This window comes from Oreochromis aureus, linkage group 11, assembly GCF_013358895.1.
Source record: "Oreochromis aureus strain Israel breed Guangdong linkage group 11, ZZ_aureus, whole genome shotgun sequence".
In the NCBI taxonomy this organism is placed as follows: Eukaryota; Metazoa; Chordata; class Actinopteri; order Cichliformes; family Cichlidae; genus Oreochromis; species Oreochromis aureus.
Genome location: NC_052952.1, coordinates 19,998,149 through 20,023,726, shown reverse-complemented (window position 1 = coordinate 20,023,726; position 25,578 = coordinate 19,998,149). Strand labels below are relative to the sequence as shown.

At 42.9% G+C, this 25,578-nt stretch overlaps 1 protein-coding gene across 1 annotated transcript; it reads left to right on the top strand.

Annotated features, from left to right (window-relative positions):
- The first annotated feature begins 10,863 nt into the window (after window positions 1-10,863).
- On the top strand, window positions 10,864-25,577 carry abcb4 (ATP-binding cassette, sub-family B (MDR/TAP), member 4). The gene is made up of 28 exons (XM_039620185.1): window positions 10,864-11,126; window positions 11,820-11,887; window positions 12,161-12,248; window positions 12,640-12,772; window positions 12,870-12,906; window positions 13,007-13,198; window positions 13,422-13,593; window positions 13,683-13,807; window positions 13,958-14,129; window positions 14,243-14,356; window positions 15,437-15,547; window positions 15,638-15,763; window positions 16,085-16,288; window positions 16,371-16,541; window positions 16,691-16,852; window positions 16,948-17,124; window positions 17,271-17,417; window positions 17,503-17,607; window positions 17,867-17,944; window positions 18,097-18,180; window positions 18,258-18,461; window positions 18,566-18,666; window positions 18,751-18,891; window positions 20,771-20,927; window positions 21,013-21,210; window positions 21,767-21,973; window positions 24,188-24,334; window positions 24,636-25,577. Exons 2-28 carry the CDS (start codon window positions 11,829-11,831, stop codon window positions 24,840-24,842), a joined length of 3,819 nt encoding a protein of 1,272 aa, XP_039476119.1. The 5' UTR covers window positions 10,864-11,126; window positions 11,820-11,828; the 3' UTR covers window positions 24,843-25,577.
- The last annotated feature ends 1 nt before the right edge of the window (window position 25,578 follows it).

The following is a 25,578-nucleotide window of genomic DNA, read 5'->3' as shown; positions in this document are numbered from 1 at the left end:
TTCTCCATCTCTGATGTAAAATCTTACTGACGCGATTACAAATTAAACATTGGTAAAACCAGAAGTTTGAGTTTACCATTGTTTAGTTTATTGTTCACAATAAATTATATTCCTTTGGTATATTTTGTATTTTCTTGGGGAAGGGTGGGGGAGGGGACGCCATGCTGTGGAATCTTTGTCTTTATGGCGCTTTATCTGTGAGTCACACAAAGTCAAAGTTTAACAGAAAATGAAATCATGGATGTGATGTGACTAAACAAATAAACTAACATTTTAGACCTTTTAAGGCTAACGCTGTGAAGATTTTAATCGCTCGTGTGTCTCTTGTGAAATTATACCGTGACTTACCAGTCCTGAATACTGAACTCTGACACATACTGACTTAATAGAACCACAATATAAAATGAGAAATGATAAGCTGCACAAATAAAGTGTTGAGATAATGCCGGTCTCTGCGATTCTTTTGGTCCTGGTAGAGATCACGCTGAGATGTTTCCATGTTTTACACAATCCTTTTATTACCCATTTTTCTTACAGATGCATCTGGAGATCAGCACACTGCATTCCTATGCAGTCCTATGCTAAAGGCTGATCTAAAGAACTCCACACAACAGTTACACTTATAACCTCTGGTCTCCTCCCCCCTACAGTAAACACCCCCACAATGGAAATACACTAGTACAGTGGCCAAGGGTGCTGACACCCTGACCCCCATCTCCTTTTAAGGTAGTGTCGGTTTGCCCTATGTCTGCCCCTCACTCTCAGTAACTCTTGCTTCCTGCCCTGGGGGTGGGGGTTGATTGTCCTCCTGCCGTGCACCCCAGTTCTTTGTTCCCATTCCAGGCCTATTTTCTATTTTGTATTCTTACACCCATTAACCGCAATATTATAATGTTGCAAGCAATCACAAACTATATTCTCTTTAACTCTGATGTATATTAAGGAATCTATTCTCAACAATCCCCCTTTTGATCTCTCAAATGAGAGATCACATCACACCTCTCCTTCATCCTCGGGCATAACTGCTTTCCTAAACCTGACCGGACTCTCCTGGTGTGAATGCTTTCCTCACTTCCAGAGATAAAATCTCAGCCTCAGATTTGTTGGCTGAGCATCCGTCATGAGAATCTGCGGTTTAGTTGGTACTAAACTAAGACAGATGGTTTTATTCTTTCATGTTGGTTACACCAAGTTCTGACCAGGCAACATGCTTCCACTCTATTCTACTCCACTGTCTGATTTTGGTGAACCCATGTGAACTGTAGCCTCAGTTTCTTGTTCTTAGCTCACAGTAGAGGAATCAATAAATGAATCTCAGATATATTGTTGCTCTAATGTTTGATTTGCATTTAAGATGTCTCATTTTTGCACAATATCTTTAACATCTTCACCAGCTTCACCTGGAAAGATTTTTGAACAGGTGAGCCCTGTGAAAATGCTGACTGATAGAGATTCTTGTCTTGATTTGCCATCTTACCCTCCGACCATACATACATTACACAAAAACATCACATGGGGAAGACAGGTCAGAGAGGTATAACAATGGAAAATGCACCACATGAGGAAAGATAAGGAGATGTACTTGAAAAAAGTCTCATCTAATTGTATTCACCTGCTGTAGCTGTTCATAGTGATACCTGAGATCAGAGTGCACTTAACCCCAGTGAGAGAGGACAGTGTGAATCAAGTCTTCACTTCAGCCACCTTGGAAAGCTTTGGTTTGTTTTCAGCTGCTGTTTTGTTGTGACACTCAGACAAAGAGTTAAAATCACAGGAAGGAAACATATGAACGGTGGGCTCATACAGTAGAGAGCCAGTGATGAATAATAGCTAATAATTAAATATGATAGATATGACATCAGATATTTCCTGTTAGCATTCCTTTGATGTTACCAAACACAAAGGTTAGAGGACACAATGTGCAGCTACTGTATGTAAACATGGAAGTCACGCGATGCAGGTGTTGCTGAGAGTTAGTTATATCAGTAGAAATGACTTCTTGGATTAACTTTTAGTTTTCGCAGTATGAGCTCAGCTTGTGTCACATGATTTGCAGAGGGAGCTGCTGCTGCTCTGGTTTCCCTGAGGGTGAAGCGTAGGATGAAATGAGGGTGTGTTGCCTGACTGTGCTTCATTAGAACTAGTAAAAGCAGAGTCATTGTGGTCATTTGAAATATTTTTTTTAGCAGACACAAGAGAACTGTTTGTAAATCACTCAACCTCAGCATAAATATGTGACTGCAGAATAAACAAAACCCTCTGCATGTCCTCCTTCACTACATCCTGGAGTCCCTCCTGCCTGGCAGCTCCATCTTCAACATCCTTTGTCCAGTATATACACTGTCCCTCATCTGCACGTGTGCAAACCATCTCAGACTCGCTTCTCTAACTTTGTCTCCAAACTGCTCAACCTGAGCCATTTCTGTGGTGTACCCATTTTTAATCTTACCATGTTGTAAATCTTCCATTTACCTCTTACTGCCATCCTTCTGTCATAAATCACTCCTTACCGCCCACTCCACCCTATCTGCAATGTCTTCTTCACCTCTCTTGTGCACTGTCTGTTGTTTTGTAACCCAAGTATTTAAACTCATCCACCTTCACTAATCTTTACACCCTGCATCTGTTACACCTGCCTCCCTCTCATTCACACTTACTTTCATTCGTCTTCTCTCCAGAGCATACCTCCACCTCTCCAGGCTGCCCTTCATCTGCTCTAGTCTCACTACAGATCATAGTCCAAAGAGACTCATACCTGACGTCATCTGTCAGTCTGTCCACAACCTCGCCTTGAACTCCAACTCCTACAGCACACATCGCCACCATCTCACTGCCCTCCTACATGTCTCTTCTTCAGTCACCTTACTTACTCACTATGTGTTAATAGACCTCTCTGCATTGAATCATACTTGTTATTAATCTCTGGCTCTCTTCCACAGCATGTCTTTTGTCCTGTCTTCCTTCTCTCACCGAAACCAGTCGCGACAGATGGCGCCCCTCCCTGAGCCTGGTTCTGCTGGAGGTTTCTTCCTGTTAAAAGGGAGTTTTTCCTTCCCACTATCACCAAAGCACTGGCTTATTGTTGGGGTTTTCTCTGGTTTTTTTTTGTGTGTTTTTTTTGTTTTTTTATTTAGAATTTCCCAGAAACAAAGAAAATACATTTTTTAAATAAGGAACGTAATATAAAACAACCTATAAGAACACAAATAAACAAAAATAAACAAGTAATCAAAAATGAACAAACGGGTGTACCATCTAGTTAACATATATATATATATATATATATATAAAGATATATATACATACATACACACACATACACACATACATACATACACATATATACACAGAGCAGTTCAAAATTATGGCGTACAGAATTACAGAGATTCAAACAAAATCGAGTCTCCTTGACAAAATGTAATGTTTCCATTTATCCCAAATCTCAATAAATGTGTCATATTGAAATCTGTTAGAGAAGGTAATTTTTTCCATTTTAAACACCTCATAAACAGTCTCATGCCAGTCATTTAGTGATGGAATTTTCACACTTAGCCATTTCTTAGTAATAGTCTTTCGGGCAGCCAGACTCAGAATACCATATAACAGCTTGGACATTTTATCTACATTTACTGAGTATAAATATCCAAACAAAAGTTCATCCCAATTAAAGGGGAGTTGCATACTAAAAAGGTCTGTAACTCAGCGTGAATCGATACCCAAAAAGTGTTGATCAATGGACAAGACCAAAACAAGTGGAAGTGTTTTATTCCTTGGGCCCCACAGTTTCTCCAGCAGCTAGAGTGATTAGAATAATGTTTACTTTGCGCAGGTGTAATAAAAAACCTACAGAGACTCTTCCAACCAAAACATCTCCATATATTAGAACTAGAAATTCTCCACTGAGAGGCACACTGCTGATACCAGATGTCAATTGAAATTGCCATATTTGTTTCCCTTTCCCATTTTTGTTTAATGTAGATAGTATTCAACTTCTTAACCTCTTGTAAACCCTTGTACAGTCTAGAAATCACCTTGAGGCCAGGATCTGCATGGTAAGCCTTGACAAATATATTCAAAACGGGAAGAGAGAAAAGATCTGTTCTCTTAGGTATAAAGTTATGTAGATGATGCCTGATTTGAAGAAACCTGAAAAAATCCGTATTGCTTAACTGGTATTGATCTTTTACTGATTGGAAGTCCCTAAGAGTTCTCTTATCATAAAACATACAATATGCCATTAAGCCTTGCCCTGCCCATTTTTTATATCTCGCGTCTAACTTATTGGGTAAAAAATCAAGATCATAAGCGCACCATCTTAAGATCCTGGCCTCTTCATTCTAATCATTCTTATTAAGAAATTGTAACCAGAGTTTTAAAGGCAAGTTAATCCATTGGTTTCCTTGATTAATTTGTTTTTTAATAAGTGTCACATCACCTAAGCTTGCCTGAATTGGAAAATCTCTTGAGGCAACTGTTTCTATTTCTTTCCATCTTGCTTGGTAGTCTACATTGCACCAACACACTAGGATCCTCAGTTGAGCTGAAACATAATAATCTTTCAAACATGGGAACCCCAACCCCCCTTTATCTTTAGCCAGCTGGATAGTTTGGTACTTAATCCGTGGTCTTTTCCCTGCCATATGAACCTGGAAATTATTTTGTCCCACTCCTGAAATTGTTTATCAGTTATTTCAACTGGGAGTGTTAGGAACAGATAAAGCATCCTAGGCAAGATGTTCATTTTGACTGTATCAATGCGTGACTCAAAATTTAAAATTGGTATTAAGTTCCATCTTTTAATATCCTCATTTATTTTATAACACAAAGGTTTAAAATTTGCATGATATATTTTAGAGAGATCTTTAGTGATATTTACTCCAAGATACTTCATTTGCTCCAACTCCCAATTCAAATTAACTTTAGACTTAATTTCCTGATTTGGCTTATAATTAAAAGTTAATATCTGAGTCTTCGATATATTTAGTTTATAACCTGATAGTGAGCTAAAGGTCTCCAGAAGTGATAACAGCTTGGGGAAAGTAATATTTGGATTTGTCAAGTAAATCAAAATATCATCAGCAAACAAGGAAATCTTATGTTCTCGACCCATGATCTTGACTCCAGTAATATTAATGCTTTGTATAACACTTTGACTCAGGGCCTCTATGAAAAGAACAAATAGTGGAGGACTAAATGGACAACCCTGGCATGTCCCTCTCTGTAGATCAAAAAAATTAGAAAGCGCCCCGTGGACTTTGATTCTTGCCCTTGGTGATTTATATAGTGCTTGGATGATCATGATAAACGATTGATGAAATCCAAACTTGCCCATAACTTTGTATAGAAATTCCCAATTAACCCGATCAAAAGCCTTTTCAGCATCTAAGCTCATAAGGACCATCTGAATTTTATTTTTAACTACATAATCAATAACACGTAATGTTCGGCGAACATTATCTTGTGTTTGTCTCTGCTTAATAAAACCAGTCTGATCCAAGCTATTTATCTGAACAAGAATATTTTAAATTCTTTTGGCAAGAAAGTATGTAAATATCTTATAGTCCTGGTTAAGAACACTAATAGGGCGGTAATTTCCACAGTCAAGCCTGTCCTTTCCTTCTTTAGCTATTAAGGAAATAGATGCCTCATTCCAAGATGGGGGAAGTACTCCCGTCTTTAAGATATAATTGAACGTTGTTTTCATCAAGGGGATCAATAACTCTTTCATTTCCTTATGAAAGAGGAAACTCAGTAATTAGTTACTGATTACTTTTTTCAAGTAACCAACACTGCTTTTATGGGGTTTTTATGGGGTTTAACTCTCTCCAGACATCTATAAGCCCTAAATCCTTTAAAATTAATTTAATATTTTTGGTTATTTTATTTAATCCCGGGGCGTGTGGGTTTGATGAGTCTAAAGATGGATTGAGTCGAGCATTCAAATCTCCTCCCAAAATTAGAAGACCTTGTGCCTCTACGACAATCATTTCAAAGACCTGTTTACCCCTTTACTAACATAAACCTCCCCTCCTTATCGCCTATTTCTTGAATGCATTCAAAATTTAACCTACTCGAAATTAAAATTACCACACCCCTTTTGGAACTCTGAGGACAAAAAGAATACTGGTTAAATTTCCATTTCCTAAGTTTTTCATGCTCAAACTGTGGTAAGTGAGATTCCTGTAGAAAGGCAACTTCTATTCCTTCTCTTTTTATTTTTGACATAATTTTGCTTCTTTTAATATGATTCCCCAAGCCATTTACATTAAATGACACTACTTTAGTTACCTTACAAGGCATTATTGTACGACCTTATATGATTTTAATCTCTGAACATAACCAGAAATCGAAAAGTACACCCCAATGAAAAAAAAAACAAAAAAACAAAAAACAAGGAAAAAAACAACATTATAGAAAAAAACATTGTACAACAAAAACATACAATCATGTTGACTTCCAGACACATAAACGCTATATTAGCTGTAATTGGTGAGGGAAAAACTCTTCTGTCAACTTTTGGAAGAGTGCCCTCTTCGGCACGCAGGCCGGAACCCCAGTGAGAGTGGACAGTGTGAGGACGGGTTTTCTCTGTTGTATTATGATAGGGTCTACCTTAAAATATAAAGTGAAACTTTGACCAAAACTTCTGGTCTCAGATTTGCTTAAAAACTTTTCATCTAATTAGAAATCCCAGTCTTCAATTAATTCAATACAAAATACTACATAGAGTGCACTATACAGGTCATCGGATGTTCAAGATGGGCTTTACGTCTACCAACAACTGCTCACACTGCCAAACCAATTCACCGGACAATTATATCCACGCACTTTGGTTCTGTCCACCAGTTTAGAAGTTTTGGCGTGAGATATGTGAAGACTTATCAAAGTGTCTGAAATGTAACATTCCAACTTCCCCTTTAGTGTGTTTGTTGGGCAGCTTAGATAATGTCACTCCGGAAAAGAATATAGCCCATATGGTTTTCACTGCCCTATGCATAGCCAAGAAAACAGTCCTCATGAACTGGAAAAATAAAAATAATCTTAATTCTAACCAATATAGAAATTATCTATTAGATCACATTAGTCTTGATACAGCCTCTGCCACCACATCAGATCAATTGCTCTGGGCTCCTTTGATCAGCTCCATCACCTAGTGGGGGTGGGGGGTCTTAGTTTGGTCCCACCTTCACTGTTGTGATTGGTGTGGGGGTAGGGACAGGCTTAGGGCATCGGGGGTTCCCGGGGAGCATCTTCCTTGGGGGCTCAACCCGGGTAGCGGTCATGGCCAATTAGGGGCTCTGTTGGCTCTTAGGTGACGGTTTCCTCGTGGCTGCGTGCAGCAGGGCTAGGGAGGGTCTGTGTTGACGGACGTGGGTTACTGACCTGGTAGCCTGGCTGCCCCTGGGTGGGTCCGGGATGGGCGTGAGGTTCTGGGGCACTCCGCCTCTGGGCTGGGGCCCTGGCCAAGCCTCAGGGGCTTGGGTCCTGGTTGGTGTGTTGCCGGGTTGTGGGCGGGTGGGTGTATGGGGGCCCAGTCCTGGCGCAGGGTGCCGCCTGTGCATCGAACCACCTGGGGGGCTCTTCAACTGGTGGGGGAGGTTGTCACATCCTGCAGGAGCCTTCCTCTCTTCAGGAACTCTCTCTGCAGGAGGGGGAGATACAGGAGAGGTGGAGGAAGATCTCAGCCTGGGCGTCTATTGTCTTGTGTAGTCTGGAAGATGAGTGGATGATGGGGTGGGTGCAGTTTTCTCTGTGGTGGGGTCAGGTGGACTGTCCCGGGCTCTGTGGGGCCGGGAGGCGCTGCTCCACTGGGCCCCGGTCTGGATGGGCCTGGGCCCCCTTTCCTGGCGGGTTGCAGAGTATGGGGTGCCTACTGGGGTCAGCGGGGAGCTGACCCCAGGAGGGGTCACTGCCCTCCCTTCCCTCCCTCCCCATCTCCAGCTGCCTCCCTCTTCCCGCTCCACCACAATCACCCACACATGCAGGGCCTTGGGGTAGGGTGTGTCACCAGGGTGCAGAGGAGACATCCCCCTCTGTCCCCTTCTGGCTGCCTCTGCCTCAATTTTATCCCACAACTTAGACATTCACATTACTCACACTCTCATTACACATACATATAGGATCTTGGGGTGGGCACGCTACACGGATTCCAATCACCATCAGGGCGTACACCTCACCCCTGGAGTCGCTGCCCACCTCTCAATTTTAAATACACGTAGACATTGAGGGCTAGCAGGAGGGGCTATACGCTTACCTGCTGCTCTGGCAGGTAGCTCCATGCCCTCCTGGGTTTTAAATGCACCTTAGAACACACATACATCAACACTACATATGAGCGGGTGGAGGGAGGTTTGGAGTCTTCCTACACCCCGTTCTCTGCAGCCTGCTGGAGCGGGGGCTAGGAGGAGGAGTTGGCCGTCCGACTGGGGTCTGGAATGTGGGGCCTCCCTGCTGCTGCGGAGTCGGGGCGGTCTGCTTCTCCCCACCGCAGGGAAAAGGGTAACACCACCTGGGTCTGGGCGCAGTTTCCCCCTCCAGGGGCAAGGGTACCTAGACCCGGGGCTTAGAGTATGCTTGGGGAGTGTGATTGTGTGTACAGCGTCTCTCTATGTCTGTCTCCACGTTGGGTGAGTGTTGAGAGCATGAGGGTGGGAATAGATGTTTGTATCTGTGTGTGCCTGTTTGTCTGTGTCTATATGTCAGGTTGGGTATCAGACCCCACCTCTCTGGGGACATCTCAGGCCCTCAAGGTTTGAGGCCCATCTCCCCCACCACTTCCCCTGCCGGTGGCAGACGCCCTCAGACATCGGTGCATTGGTGGTTCTTTGTGTCCGGGGTGGGCGCCCAGGTACCCACCGGCTCACTCCTTGGCGGCTGCTTATCGGGGCACGGAGCCTGGGGCTCGCTCGGGCCACTTCGGGGATGGGGTGCCCTCGGCCTCTCGGCCCGGGGCTCGGTCACTGAGGCACAGTTGGCTGCCGGCGGAGCTCACGGGCACGTCACTGCAACCCCTCCTGGCTTCTGCTCCGCGGCTGCTGAGTGACCCCTCATCTGGGACTCTCCTCAGCTCTTTCTGGGATAGTGGCACGGCTGCCCCTCTGTTGGTCTTCCTTGGTCTCTTGTGTTCTGGGGGCCTCTGGATGTCTGGAGTTTTGATCTCCTCCATACCTGCTTCATGCCCTTGAGGATGGGGCAGTGGCCCCCCACACCCTCTAGCAGATCATTACATGAAGGAACCTTTTTAAAAACAAAGCGCGTTCATGCTCACAGGTGTACACACGGGTGATCACACACACAAACTACACCCTTTTGGGCTCCTACCTCAAAGCACACTGTGCGCTGTCGATCTCACGTGCTGCACCATAATGTTTAATATTTAGTATTTACTGTCATATTCCCATATATCATTGTGATCTTGTTTATTACTCTTGTCGTCTTCTGCTTGCTTTCTTTTTTCTTTCTCAACAGGTGATCCAGGTGATCGATATATGTATTTTTGCATTTTGTCTGCTTATTCTGTTGGTTTTTGTTTTTTGCCCTTTTTCCCCGTCCCTCTTCTCAGGTTTTTTTTTCTTTCCTCTTTCTTTCTCCCTTTCTTTCCACCAGTCAAGTCTGTCCCGTATTCAGCAAGTGAAAATAAAATAAACAATAAAAGGTGAATCAGATGGACCATTACGGCAAGGCTGGGATGGTCAATTTGGTAAAGTAAATCCGTTGGGCATCTTTCTTCGCCTTTAGACAATAATTCTGATGGCAAAAGAACCAAACGGGACAGGTTAAAAAGAAGAAAAAAAAAATATAAAGTGAATTGAAGCAACTGTTGTTGTGATTTGATGCTTCATAAATAAAATTGAATTGAATTGAACTGAATGTCCAGCACCACCCTCACATACATCTCTGCTACTTGTGACTTACTCATGGATACCACACTTTCTTGGCATCCTATCATATGTTTTCTGTAGATCCACAAGTACAGAGTGCAGCTCATTTTGATCTTCTCTATACTTCTCCATCAACACTTTCAAAGGAAACATGACATCTGCGGCACTCTTTATCAGCATGAAGCCATACTGCTGCTCACTGTTTGTCAATTCTCTTATTAACTTTAGTTCAACAACTCTTTCTCATATCTTCATGGTATGTTTCGTCAGCTTTATCCCTCTGTAGTTACTACATCACCTTTGTTCTGGAAAATCAGTACCAGTACCCTTCTTCTCCCTTCTCCAGACGTCCTCTCACTCTCCAAGACTTTGAGAAACAATCTGTTTAAAAACTCCAGTCCCCTTTGTTCTAGACATCCCCATACCTCCACAGGTACGTCATTTGGACAAACCACTCTTCATCCTCTTCATAACTGCCCTCACTTCCTCCTTACTAATAGATAGATACTTTAGAATAGAACAGGATACGGTTTATTGTAAATATATACATGTACAATGAGATTCAGAGATATTGATCCCACAAGGGAAATTGTAATCCCCTGACTTCCTGATCACTAACTTTCCTCCCCTCTCTCACTTTCTTCAATTATCAAACAAGGCCACCACTCAATCATTACTCAGTCACTCCTTTTAAAGAAATAACACATCTTGTCGCAGCATCTCATCTTATCTTATGTAACAAGAAACTTTGTCCCAAAAGACAAAATAACGTTAAACGTAAAAAAAAAAAAAAAATTAAGATCACAGCAAAGTGGAGTGAAATCACTGCCCTTCTTACAGCCTTCATGGTCTGTTTTTTGCACTAACTTGGAATTAATAAAAATACAATAAAACAAACTGTTTATCACGGTATTTACCACAAACTTCAGCACCTGAAGCCACGCCCCTCACAACTGCTGACAGACAGCGGTCAATAATTGGCTGTTCTCCAAACATGGCGGGACACGCTCCGACCGTCCGGCATTTGAAAAGAAAGAGCAGGCCAGAAGGAGACGTTCATAAGTCATTTCTCTGATCAGGGGATAACACTTCAGTTCTCCCATCGACTAGACGTCCTAAAGCCACGTGAGGAGCAGAGAGCGTGAGGGAAGAGGAGGAGGAAGAGGAAAGGTGTGCGCGTGCGTGTGCGTGTGGTCGACATCTCTGTCCGCAGAGAGCAGGGACGAACAGCAGCGGGGAAAACCGGTGAGTCTCTTTTCTACACATTTTACTTAGCTTTTATTTGACTGTGAGAGCCACGACGATGGTTTTATACTTGAACCACGTCAGAGACAGAGGCGGTGCCGGTGCTGGAAATAAACCGCAGTCTGAGCTTCTGCGGTTTCATTTTAGGTAAAAATGTTGAAATCCGGAAAAAACCCGAAGCTGTGTAAAACTGTAGGCGTCTAAAAACTTATTAACTTGGTTAACATGTGATTTAAATGGTAAAATTAAATGTTTTTTTCAGTGTCTTGGCTCTTTACACTGTTGCCATTTTCAAACCTGTTTGAAGGGAAATATAAAACAAATTTAAAATAATATATACTTTTATATCGGTAAATGAATGATTTATACTGTTATCACAATGCTCTACTTGTACTTTACCCAACTTCCTTAAAGCAAATTATATCATTTCGATGTTTAAAGAGGACTAACTGATAGGGTAACTGTTGTTGAGGGGGGGGGATTTTTTTTCTCTCTTCCAAATCCATCCAACACACAAATCTATCTGCACCCTGCATGGTTTTCACGGACTTACTGTACTTTGACTTTTTCCACCCCTCAAATTCCTCCTAATTTCAGTTTTGTAAAGGCTTAACCTCGCAGACTGTGTTTTATTGCAGGTTTAACGTATTCTAAAGAGCAAAGGCATGTTTATGGGATGGCTTTTATTGACAGGACCCAGCCATGGAGAAGGAGCAGATGGAAATGTCCGCAGCCAAACCCCAACAAAATGGAAATACAGGGTAAAAAAAAAGACTCTAAATTACTAAAATCACTTTTCTACTGATTACGTGCTACACAGATGTATAGGAAAGCTCCTGATGGGTGTGCTCGACTGATATCAATTATGATTTGATGTGAAACCGGAGCTGAACTAGACAGTTGGACTTGAGTCAAACTTCTGAAGTATTTTTTTTTTTTCTTTTTAAAAAAAAAAAAAATCTGTGCTTGATTTTAAGCTTTGAAATTGAAAACTTGGGAGATATTTGACATCATGTTATTTATGAATTCTCCAGGGAGACTGAAAAAGATGACTCGAAGAAAGGGAAGAAGAAGAAAAAGGAGAAGCCTCCTAAGATGCCCATGGTTAGCCCCATCAAAGTGGTAGGTTCATCTTCATACTAATCGCCTGCTGCCAGAAAAAAACAGGTTATACACTTATTTTTCTTCAAGGCTCATTTGTAATTTTTTTTTTTTTTTTTTAATTTTCTAGTGTGCAAATTTTTCTTTATTGGAGTGTGCATGTGAAGACAAACTGGGAGCAGCAGTGTTTCAAGCTGGTTTGACTGTTTATAGTTATCTTGTAAGACTGTAAATTCTTACAAGCATAACAGCAAGGTGTGTGTGCTGAACGGGGAAGTCGGGAGAGGATGGGAGTGAGGCACATCCTCCTGTTGTTTCAGTGAACTCCACCAGACCCCTGCAGCGAGGAGATGAAAGCTGCTTTCAGTTGAACTTTTTCCCACTAAATTTATTTATTTTTTTCTGTGTGCAGTTTAGGTTTGCAGATCGCTGGGATGTCTTAATGATTATAGCTGGGACGGTGATGTCAATGGCAAACGGCGTAGTGCTTCCACTCATGTGCATCGTCTTCGGCGACATGACGGACAGCTTCATAACGGCAGGCAGTGAGTTTCAGATGCAGGCGTGTGTGCACACAGGTAGCTCGGCAATAATCATTAAGGGGTAAAATGACTCTTTTGTTCTTCCTTCCTGTGTCCTCAGATTCCACAAACAGCACCTTAGAAGAGGAAATGACTGGGTAAGACATCACAGCCTGACACCTCATAGCTGCCTCATCAGGTGGAGAGACTGACTGAAGCAGATTTATCAGACCGCATCTGTCACTTGTCCTCTCCCAGCCATGCCATATACTTCTCCATCATGGGAGCTGGGGTGCTGGTTGCAGCCTACCTACAGGTGGCCCTCTGGGCCCTGGCAGCCGGTCGGCAGGTCAAACGCATCCGCGTCCTGTTTTTCCACCAAATCATGCGGCAAGACATTGGCTGGTTTGACGTCAATGAGACGGGAGAGCTCAACACGCGTCTCACAGAGTGAGTAACAGATGAGAAGTGTGTGATTTTAAAGGTCTCACAGCGCTGTGTGTTAATTAAACATGCTAGAAGTATATTCAGCAGCTATGCAGATCTCTAACTTTCTGAAACTGAAGGACGCTTTGAATAAATGGCATTATGGAGATGAGTGTGTCTGTCATTTGTATTTGAAAGTATCTGACTTTTCAAAACTGGAGCTTGATGTTTATATGTGCATGTGCAGTGACGTCTATAAGATCCAAGAAGGTATCGGTGACAAGGTGGGGATGCTGCTCCAGGGTTTCACCAGCTTTGTTGTGTCTTTTATCATCGGCTTGAGCAAAGGCTGGAAGCTCACTCTGGTCATCCTGGCTGTGAGCCCCGTGCTTGGCATTTCTGCTGCTCTTTTCAGTATGGTAAGCTGCTGCAGAAGTTTATTCCTGTGTTTCTGATGCTTAAAACACCCTGGGCTCTGTATGCATCACCACCTTTTGTCTGTGTACAGGTGCTCACATCGTTCACCAGTAAAGAGCAGACTGCATATGCTAAAGCCGGTGCTGTAGCCGAGGAGGTGATCTCTTCAATCAGGACTGTGTTTGCCTTCAGTGGTCAAGAGAAGGAGATTGAGAGGTGTCGTGTCTTTAACTGTTATCAACCGCCTCAAATGGCATTATTTGTGCAGATGTGGTCAGTCTTGGCAGAAATCCACTGTTTGTGGAGTTTAAAAATGTATTTTATACTATATTTGCCCCTAACTGTGCTCTTTGTGTTGCACTCTAGATATCATAAGAACCTAGAGGATGCTAAGCAGTTGGGAATAAAGAAGGCGATCTCTGCTAACCTTTCCATGGGTGTCACCTTCCTCTTTATTTACCTGTCCTATGCTCTGGCCTTCTGGTATGGCAGTACACTCATCCTGAATGGAGAGTACACGATTGGAACCGTACTCACTGTGAGTAGATTTGTCACCTGTTAGCTTGTACAGTAAACATGCACGTGACTTGGAGGTTTTTGCTGCGACTAACACCAGTGCGCATTTTTATTTTTTCTCTTCTTCTCAAAAAGGTCTTCTTTTCTGTGCTCATTGGTGCTTTCTCACTGGGACAGACCTCTCCCAACATCCAGACCTTTGCGAGTGCTCGGGGAGCTGCGTATAAAGTATACAACATCATTGATCACGTAAGAAGTGCAATGTTTTTCACTCAACGCTTTTTTCTTTTTTTCACCCATTCATGTTGTTGCCCTGTTGCCACTTTGTATTACCAAACATGCCGCTTTACGGTGGCGCTCCGGTGAGCTGCTTTGATGCTGCCAGCAACCTGGAGCTGGATTTTGCTGTAATTGGAGCTCCTGCTGTTTGAAGACACCGCAGGTCATTCAGTTGACGTTGCACAGCTGTGGCTATTGTAAATTTCTTCCACTTGCTGAATCAGACTCATTTCCAAAAAGTAATTAAAACTCGAGTATGATCATCAGTTTTGCAGACACTGTGAAGATGGCGGATAGTGTTTTGTGAAATGAGATGTAGTAGAATTTAAAAGGGGCTCCTATGATCACAGACGCTTGGAGCGTAACCAGTCTGTTTAGCTGAGCCACTTGAAGGATGGCTTGCAGGGTCAACTCCTGCCTGTTGCTATTCTGGGACGGGGCTATGTTTAGCTTGTGCTGCACGTGTTTGTCTCTGTGTATAACTACAGACTCATGCTAGTTTAGAAATGCAGATAAAGGATGGCTTCATCTGAGAAACTGCAGGCTGAGCAGCACTTTTGTTTGTACACAAACAGAAATGCACACAACCTCAAGCAAAAAACAAATGGGATCTTCTCTGAAATGTGTTCCTTGCTCCAGACTTGAAGGGGAGGATATTAAGCCTTTGAAAGTCACTTCTGTTTTACCTGTTTTAACACTGAAATCATTTCTTGTATTGTGGCTACTTCTTATTCTTATGTTCAAGTGCTAAAGGATGAGGCTTCCAGGTGAGACATAAGTGTCAAATTCTGCCAAAACAGAGCTCAGCTTTTGTCAGCTGCAAGGCAAAAGGGAGAATAACAGAGCTGTGCAACAGGAGATGCAGTGAAAACGCAAAGCCCTGTGAAAATAAACATTGTGCTTTCTGAACGCGCTCATCTGAAACTGAAGGGCTAACAGCATTTCCTTCCATTGTTTCTTTGAGGTTATGAAAAGAATAAGCCCTGTTCTGCTGCATTAGTTTGGCCTCTTAGAAGTGAAATCTGCAGTAATTGATTCTCTTCTCGACAGGTCCCCAGTATCGACAGTTATTCAGAGGCTGGCTACAAACCTGAATCCATCAAAGGAGACATCGAGTTCAAGAACGTCCACTTCAGCTACCCCTCCAGGGCCGATATCAAAGTATGTTCTCATAGCCGCTGTATACTGTACTTTAAAATGCTAAAATAGCATGCTGACAGTTTTATATCCCCAAACTCATGTTGTCTGTAGGTGTTAAATGGCCTGAACTTGACTGTGAAGAGGGGGCAGACCTTTGCCTTGGTGGGAAGCAGTGGCTGTGGTAAAAGTACCACAATCCAGCTGCTGCAGCGGTTCTACGATCCTCAGGAAGGAAACGTAAGTGGGACCTCAAGTACTTTGAAGTGCAAGATGTACAAATCAGGTCAGTCCTGTGCAGACTTAACCGTTCAGAAATCAGACCTTTATATCTATTTTTGTCTTTTTTAACAACTTAAAGCCTAAAGTAGATGATAAGGTGGATTTCTTTTAAAAAACTTTGTTTATTTTGGACACTCCTTATGAAAATTGAATCTGTTTGCTTAAATACAGTAAACTGGTTTGTTTGCTTCTGTGTATAAAGGGCTCCACATAAACTAGTAAATGGAAACAGCGAATCTACACAACGGTGTAAACTGAGTGTCGTGTGTGTCCATGTAGGTGTTTGTTGACGGTCACGATCTTCGTTCTCTTAACGTCCGTCACCTGAGGGAGATGATCGGGGTGGTGAGCCAGGAGCCCATCCTCTTTGCCACCACCATCACAGAGAACATCCGATATGGCCGAACCGATGTGACGCAGGAGGAGATCGAACAAGCTGCCAAGGAAGCAAATGCTTATGACTTCATTATGAAGCTACCCGATGTAGGGCAACACTTACAATTCCTCTGTCCCTGTAAATGATTGATCACCACTTGCTAATCATTGGACTCTCTGTGTTGAGCAGAAGTTTGAAACTCTGGTGGGAGATCGGGGGACTCAGATGAGCGGAGGACAAAAGCAGAGGATCGCCATCGCCCGAGCTTTAGTCCGCAACCCCAAAATCCTCCTGTTGGATGAAGCCACATCTGCGCTCGATGCTGAGAGTGAGACCATCGTGCAGGCGGCGCTTGATAAGGTACGGGTCAACAGTTACTTTATTCTCGTTTCAAGGCCACTGTAAAAAAAAAAATAAAAATAAAGACAGAGCAGAAATGTTAACTCATGTCCAGAGGAGCAATCCGTTCGATCTGACTTGATTTGACTTGCAAACTCGCCCGTGTGCAGGTCCGGTTGGGTCGAACTACACTAATCGTGGCTCACCGCCTTTCAACAATCAGAAATGCTGATGTTATTGCCGGCTTCAGAGATGGCAAGGTTGTAGAGGTGGGAACTCACAGCGAGCTGATGGAAGGAAGGGGAGTCTACCAAACGCTGGTCTCAATGCAGGTAATTTTTGCATACAGGCAGTTTTAGCAGATGGGAACTTCAACAGCACCCAGTCTTTATTTGTTTGTTTTGCATTTGTGGTTTTCCTCCTGAAGACGTTTCAGAAAAATGCGGAGGAGGAGCATGAGCAGTCTGCAGATGAGAGAAGCCCAGGAATCAGGTCGTTGTCTGAGTCTTCTCTCTTCAAGAGGAAGAGCACAAAAGGTGCATCCTTTAAAGCTTCAGAAGGAGACAAAGAGGAAAAGGAAAAGTTGACTGGTGATAACTTGGAGGTGAGCAAACACCTAAATCCTTCTATCAATAAAGGAATGTGAAGTAAATGTGTTTGGGATCATTTTCATGCTGAGAATCTGCTTATACACACCATTCATTCATCACTTGAGTTAGATGCCTTTTTAATCTTTCCTCCTGTCTGCAGGATGAAGACGTTCCCCCTGTGTCGTTCCTCAAAGTGATGGCTCTGAACACTTCAGAGCTGCCATACATTCTTTTGGGGACCCTTTGTGCCATTATCAATGGTGCAATGCAGCCTGCGTTTGCCGTCGTCTTCTCAAAGATCATCAATGTAGGTTGCTCTTTATAACATGTTCATGTTGAATGGAGGTGTTTTCAGCAACTGTAGAAAGCTTGATCTTTTTATCTCCCCTCAGGTGTTTATAGAACCGGACCAAGACGTTGTCAGACAAAGATCAGTTTTCTTTTCCCTCATGTTTGCTGCTATTGGAGCGGTTTCCTTTGTCACCATGTTTCTACAGGTATGCAAACACACACATGCAGTTGATGGAAGGGGGTTTGTGGTAAACTTGGTAAACTCTGTTATATCCTGCTAGTAAGTAATAAATAAAAAGGTTAAAAATGAAAGGGAAATGGTCACACAGGTCCCTGTCAAATTTTAGGAGAGTGCACACAAGTTTAAAGGATGCTGGTGTTGCAGTATAAACGCATGCGGATGATGTGACACGTGTGCTAATGTCATGGGGGGTTGTTTTTTTGTTTTTTTGTTTTTTTAAACAGGGTTTCTGTTTTGGTAAATCTGGAGAGGTCCTCACCTTGAAGCTGAGACTGGGGGCCTTTAAGTCCATGATGAGGCAGGTATGTAAGTGACAATGTCAAATGAGAGTGCAGGGAGGATGTTGTTGAAAAATAAATTTCTTTTGGTGGCTAAAGTGAACCAGTTATCTACATGGCAGCCATAATGAAAGCTGGTCAGGTCCTTCAGTGCTTCTTTCAAATCTCCTTTGCAGGATCTGGGCTGGTTTGACCAACCCAAAAACAGTGTTGGTGCGCTCACTACGAGACTGGCCACAGATGCAGCCCAAGTGCAGGGGGTAAGCTTGAACAACAGCCCAACAGCTGGCCAAAGGTTGCCAAAGGCTCACACTAAAGTGTCAAATCATCCATTTAGGCCGCAGGCGTGCGTATGGCCACGCTCGCTCAGAACTTCGCCAACATGGGCACCGGTTTGATCTTGGGTTTTGTGTACGGCTGGGAGCTGACTCTGCTGCTCCTGTCTCTGGTGCCCATCATTGCAGTGGCTGGAGCCATTGAGATGAAAATGCTTGCCGGACACGCTGCTGAAGACAAGAAGGAGCTGGAGAAGGCTGGAAAGGTGAGGATTGGGTGCGAGATGTGCCAGAGTGAAAGTAAAAATTCCTCACGGCTCAGTCTGTTGAAACTCTGAACTCATGAGATATTTGCATTGGGTCTCTGCAGATTGCCACAGAGGCCATCGAGAACATCCGCACCGTGGTCTGCCTCACAAGAGAAGAAAAGTTTGAAGCTTTGTATCAGGAGAACCTCGACGTGCCCTACAAGTAGGATAATTTGTACCACAGGGACCTGATTGCTCAATTATACGCTCTTTAAGTTCTGATGCCACCTTTCTCGTGTTTTTACAGAAACTCAAAGAAAATGGCACACATCTACGGCCTCACCTTCTCCTTTTCCCAGGCGATGATCTATTTCGCATATGCGGCCTGTTTCCGTTTTGGTGCTTGGCTCGTTATAGCTGGAAGGATGAGTGTCGAAGGTGTCTTCCTGTGAGTGAACTGAGACATTGGCTTGTATCTTCATGAGGAGATTAACAAACAGACCTGACAGTTTGCATGGCGGGTAACATCCAAACAAAGCATTTCTGATGGACAGAACCTGTTCATGTGGCTGTTAATAATCATCTTAGTCAGAAGCACATGAAGAGCCTCAGCGTGGGGGGGTTGGGGTGGCTTTCAAATGTACACTGTGACAGATACTTGTGGTAATAGATCAGACTCTCTTTTGCTGGGAGGAGCCACTGCTTTCATTTATATTGTGTGTCATAAACTGGGAAGTCCAAAGTTCATGGCAAACCGAAGCCTCAGAGTCCATAAAAGAAGAAAATATTAACTCATTACCTCTTAATGAACACTGTACACCCAACTGAGGCTGCCTTGCTTTGAAGTAAGGAAGACGAAGCGCTAGCATCTTTAAAATAACAGTTTGGATACTAGTTTATAGGAAATTTCAGGCACATGCCCCCTTCCTGATTTCTTGGGGTTTTTTGTTTTTGTAAATGTTTCAGTGATGTTGAACTTGACTTTTGTACATTTGTTGGTGCGACAGATCCACAAATCAAATTTGAAGTCATTTTAACACACCTAGACCTTCATTTATTGTATTTACAGTTGTGGACAAAAGTTCACATCCACTCATCGTGGGCATGAGTATAATTATTTTAACTTCTATTGATTTATTGTCTCTGAGCTTTTTTGTTTTTCCCACTCTCCAGGATGGAATGATTGTACAGCATTACTGTAGTAAAGTGAATTTTGGATCCACACAGGCTCTAGTATATACAAACAACCTCACTAAAGTTTGGTTAAATGTGCCTTAGAAAGTTGCACTTCAACCAGACCCCTTTGGTAACCATAAACGAGCCTCTGGCATCGTTTAATCAGTCCTTGGCAGGATTGGTAGAGCCCATTTTAGTTTGCTTAAATTCAGGTTTGTGCCAGGAAAGCAAAAATAACCCAAGTTTTCAATAGGACTGAGGTTTGTGCTTTGGGACAGTCGTGTCATAAACTTTATGTTAGCCTGCTTTATCCATTCTAAACCAGTTTTAATCTGTGTTTGGCATTATTGCCCTGGTCAACCATATAGTTGTTGATTTGAGGTAGAGTTGAATGTGGAGGTGGTTCTGCTTATTCATTAGTCCAGCCAATTTATGCAGTATTAATACTGTCACTGACAGAACAGCCCTGGAGCATGATGGTACCACCACCACACTGGTTCAGTGCTAATATATTGTTTTTGGGTTTGAAAGCCTCAACTTTACGCTTCCAAAGTTTTGTTGTGGTGGGTAAACGGCTCATTCTTCTCTCGTCTGACCAGAAAACTTTTCTCCAGGAGACATTTGCTTGTCCACATGGGCGTCTGCCATTTTCAGTCGAGCTCAAAGGTATTGACTTTTGAGCTGAGGCTTTGGCGCCCTCTCAGTCAATAATGATGTAAAACACACCTAACTGTGGACAGTGGTGCTGGTGTTCCAGCAGTTTCCAGTTCATGGCAGGCTTCAGACTTTGTGGTTCCTGGGTTGTTCTTGAACACCTTAACCAGGTCCCTCTCATCTCAGACTGACTGTTTGGGTCTTCTTCCAGTTCTTGGCAAAGTGGTGACGCAATATTAAAGGCCTCAAAATTACCATTAAATTAATGCCCACGATGAGTAAATGCAAACTTCTGACTACAGCTGTAGGCATAAACTCGTCAGTCGGTTCATCATTATCGGCGGGACCAAGCAGTGCAAACTCATCTTTAAGATTATCAGTAATTACAAACATGCTGGGCACACAGATGTCGTAGGTTCGTGTTAGCTTAGCCTTATGTAATCCTGTTTCACACCCCACTGACAGCGAAGCTAATGTGTTTAACTTTCCTCTCCCAGTGTGATTTCAGCCGTTCTGTTCGGTGCCATGGCCGTCGGTCAAGTCAATTCCTTCGCTCCAAACTACGCGAAGGCCAAACTGTCTGCTGCCCACATCATGATGCTGTTAAACAAGGAGCCTGCCATTGATAATCTGTCAAAGGACGGAGACTGTCCGGTACATGACGCAAAGCCCCGCGCACCAAACATGGCTTTAGAAAAGTGATATTTTACCACATATCTAACTCTTTCTCTTCTTCCAGGACCAATTTGATGGTAATGTGACCTTTGAGAGGGTGAAGTTTAATTATCCTTCACGTCCTGATGTACCCATCCTGCAAGGGCTGAATCTGAGTGTGAAGAAGGGAGAGACTCTGGCCTTGGTGGGAAGCAGCGGCTGTGGGAAGAGCACCACCATCCAGCTGCTGGAGAGGTTCTATGACCCGCTGGATGGGAAAGTGGTGAGAAAACAACTGCACGCCCACGCTCTGTGCACTACCTCACACTGATGCCTCTTCACCTACTGACAGTTGGGTAATGATTAGCTGGCCAGTGCTTTCCAGTACTCTGCTGTTATGAAGTCCATGTAACGGGTGGTCTTATCTGGATTACTGCATAAACATTTATCTGGTTGAGAGGGAAATGAATACTGTGCCTGTTGTCTCGTGTCCTGTTGTCACATGGCGTTTTTAAACACCATGTGCACCATTGCAGGTTTTCTAGTACGTTTGTGTTTGTCACTTAATGACTTATTTTGCCAGAATTTTTTTTTTTTTTTTTTAACTGAATTTCTACATCAATTCAGAATTGATGTAAAACCAATGATCAGAGTTAACTTTAAGTAAGAAGTTCTTCAGCTAAACAAGCTTTTATCCATTAACAAATCAGACATTTCCTTCAGGGCTTGGTGATTAAAACGATGTTGCAAATATCAAATGAATGCTCAGTCCATGTGGTAAAAAAGACACAAGCGTGCACCACTGCCTGAGCCTATTTGTGCTACTCTTTCTCCTTCAGGTGTTGGACAAATCTGATGCCAAAAACTTGAACATTCACTGGTTGAGGTCCCAGATAGGCATCGTCTCCCAGGAGCCCGTGCTGTTCGACTGCTCTTTGGCTGAAAACATTGCCTATGGAGACAACAGCCGCAAAGTCAGCATGGACGAGATAGAGGCAGCGGCCAAAGCAGCCAACATTCACAACTTCATAGAGGGTTTGCCACTGGTAATGTCATTATACTATTTTATAGAACATTCCATGTAAAGATAAGGGTCAAATCCAGCGTCAATAAAACAGACTGGGTGGATAAAGAGGTGGTCAAAAAAAGCAGAGTCAGGATTACAGAAAGAAAGGAGGCTGAAACACTGAATCTAACCAAAGGTGGAATCTGATGTCCAGCTTTGTTTTTAATGCTTCACAAATCTGCCTAGAGCTCCCTCTGCCCAGCTATCACAGGGTTTTACTGTGAGGGAAGTTCAATACAGCCAGGATGTCTTGGTGTTGCCCTCAAAACCTAAAGCCTTAGAACGAGTCTCAACTTTATGCTGTTTCTGTTTCAGGCTGTGCACACCGACACTTGATGGCTGCTATAAAATGATCTCTGAGTGTCACCTACTCCAGAGATTTTTATCATATCACATGATGATAAAATAATGATAAACATCTAAAGAAGATTAAAAAAATGTAACCGTAAGAGGCAACACTGCTGCAGATGAGATAATAGATGACTACAAGAAATCATGAATTGATGATTTATTGCCTGGAGAGCTAACTATACACTGCAAGTTTATTTTTTGTTGTTTTATGCTCTCCCAGTACTGCTAGTTTTTGATGTAATGGTTTCACATTAGAAACAAACGAAGATCAATTTAACTTTGAAACTTCTGAAATTTCTTCGATACAGTGTTTAAGGCTCATCATCCAGAAAGCTCAGATGGTATTTCTTTTGCTTTTTACGTCCTTTAAAATGTTGAATTTGCTGCTTGTATTTGACAGGCAGTTAACTGGTCAGTGCTGACACTTCAAAGTGCTCTGGTCAGGAGGCAGACTGAAACTTGATAGTAATGTGGTGGTTTCAAAGCATTTTGCTGATGAACTGTAGACTAGATGCTGGTCTGTGGTTTTTAAGGGTTCTGGGATCTTGCCACCAATTTAAAATCTTAAAATATTAGTTTAAAAGTATAAAGCACTAATCAAAAAGCACTATACAAACTGTTGGGTTTGCTGTCAGTATCGAGTCATCTTTGAGTAATTCTTTCAGCCCTGTATTGTATTATTGTAGGGTCTTTACCTTACAATATGAAGTGATTTGAGGCAACTGTTGTTATTTGGCATTGAATAGAGCTCCATTGTTTTGTAAGGGTCTCGTGCCTTTCTGTTTCTGCTCAACTACATTAACCCCCAAGATGAACAAGGTTGGATTTAGTAACATTTATTCCACTCTCGTGGACCTGAAATATTTTGTCATGATAAAGCTGTAGATGAAAGGTTGGTGTGATTGCCCACAGGTTTCTTTAAGATGTTGTAAAGATAAGGCTTCATAGGTCAGATGGAGATGCTGTAAAGGGGACCATTAGTCAGCTAAAATGAAAAATTGTGAAATGCTGTGCAAAAGTAATTACAGCAACAATGCAAGTCTCCTAAAGAGGCCTTTGTGAAAAACCTCTGTTGAAAAACCTTTGATCAGTGTTTTTACTGCTGTGATAAACAAACTTGGTGGCGCTTTATTTTTCAACCTGCAGGTTGAAAAGCATAACTGGGATGGAAATGGCAGCTCAGACAGAACACAATTGGTGTAGCAAGGTGGATCCTGTGGAGGTTGGGTCTAAAGGGTTTATTGCTAAATCTACAACTAGGCTCCTACAGAGAGTGGGGGTGTGAGGGCAGGCCTTTCAACGAGCAGTCAAGTCACTGAGCGTGCTGAATGAAGCAGCAGCTGGTTGTGGATCAAGAGACGGGAGTACAGCTAGGCTGGGACATTAAGGGGTAATAAAAGGGGGCACATTAGGAGGTGTCATGGGCATAAAATCAATGTAACACTGAGGACAGTGACCACCTGACAATCCCAGTGAAGTGGTTTACCTCCTCTCCCATTCAAGACACCAGAGGAATCTGTACTGATTACTGGAGGCCTTGTATCATTAAGCCTTATAATCAGTTAACAAATTTGAATGGTAATCATGCAGGAGGCCAGCTGAAGATGAATGTGTTATTGTGCATGTGAAAATGATTTCCTGCCAGCATTTTAATAACTTGGCAATAAATGTAGCATTTATTATTAAACCTCAAAGTACACTTTAAGAAATTTGTCAGCTGTGAGGAGTGATTGGATCCATGGTCTGTTTTGACCATCTATAGTAACACAACTATGCCCCCTCATTGTGTGGTTTTTGTTTTTTGTTTTGTTTTTTTCCCCTTTCTTTCTTTCTCCATGAGCAGAAATATGACACGCAGGCAGGTGATAAGGGGACACAGCTGTCAGGTGGTCAGAAGCAGCGAATAGCCATAGCCCGAGCCATCCTCCGCAACCCCAAGCTGCTGCTGCTGGATGAGGCCACTTCTGCACTGGACACTGAGAGCGAGAAGGTGAGCACATCTTTCCATTTTCACCTGTAATGCTTGTCAGGGAGATTAAGTAAATGGTGAGCAAAGTCACCAGCTCATACAAACTACTGCTGCAGCTAAAATCCACATGCAAGAAAATGGGAACAAACTCAGACTGGCGGAAATGTTGGGCTGAGAGAGTTCACATTAAACTTGAGGATGGGAGGAATACAGGAAAGTAGCCATGTTGATAAAGATGACAGCTCTGGTTTAAATTGAAACCATCATCAGTGCTGAAAACATTCATTGTAGGAGCTCTTATGAGGCCATGCTCTCTCTGTAGGTGGTGCAGGAGGCTCTGGACCAGGCCAGCAAGGGCAGGACGTGCATCATCGTGGCCCACCGTCTGTCCACCATCCAGAACGCAGACCGCATTGCTGTATTCCAGGGAGGAGTCGTGGTGGAGCAGGGGACGCATCAGCAGCTGCTGGCAAAGAAGGGGGTCTACCACATGCTTGTCAACAGACAGATGGGACACGGTGACGAATAACCCGTAGTGTCCATAATGTTGAGAGTTCTGGATTATACACTGGTCCCTTGGATCATCACTCCTCCCATGCAGCTTCAGACAGTGGCTCCTGTGGCTTAAACCTAAATGTATAAAGTCTGAATTCTGATTGGCCGTCACTTTTGCATGTCCTTCCCACAAGAGATTTTTGACATGTGTGGGGTGCAGGTGTAAACGGTAAAACTGATTTTTTTGCGTACTCACTGTTGGTGGATACAAGTTAATGATGTGTGCTTTTCCTGCTTAGCTAAGCAGTAGATTTGGCTTTTAAAGAGCCTTTTTGTGCAAGTAGGAAAAGTCACCTTTGAGGTAGATATTTTGACTTGTAGGGAGAACACTGGAATTAAAAATGGCTGCATTCTTTTTCTTTTTAAACGGGCTAAACAAGTAAATGCAATGACCAGTCCTCTTTGTTCGTTTGTCTATGCACTGTGGTTTTATGCCTCTGACGATGGGATCATCACTGTCTGGAATAGTTTTGGGCAAAATCTTTAATATTTGTACTGTAAGTTATGACTCAGTTCAGCATCTTGGATTGAGTTGGAGGACCAAAGTGCCTGAGCAGTTAAAGCCTGGGAAATGCTGCGCAAATGTTAATTTTCATTTGCAAAGTTTCTGTGGAATTCACTTAAAATGTAATTTTGTTTCTATTTTTTAGAGGATGTGCTGCTTTGTAACTGTTAATGTTTTATATTCAAATAAAGGTTAAGAAAGCAAG

Excerpts from the sequence above, each read along its gene's own strand:
- abcb4 (XM_039620185.1), top strand. The coding sequence starts at position 11,829 with ATGGAGAAGGAGCAGATGGAAATGTCCGCAGCCAAACCCCAACAAAAT. Across the intron at positions 11,888-12,160 it reads CAACAAAATGGAAATACAGG|GGAGACTGAAAAAGATGACT; the intron begins GTAAAAAAAAAG and ends TGAATTCTCCAG. Across the intron at positions 15,548-15,637 it reads CCTCCAGGGCCGATATCAAA|GTGTTAAATGGCCTGAACTT; the intron begins GTATGTTCTCAT and ends TGTTGTCTGTAG.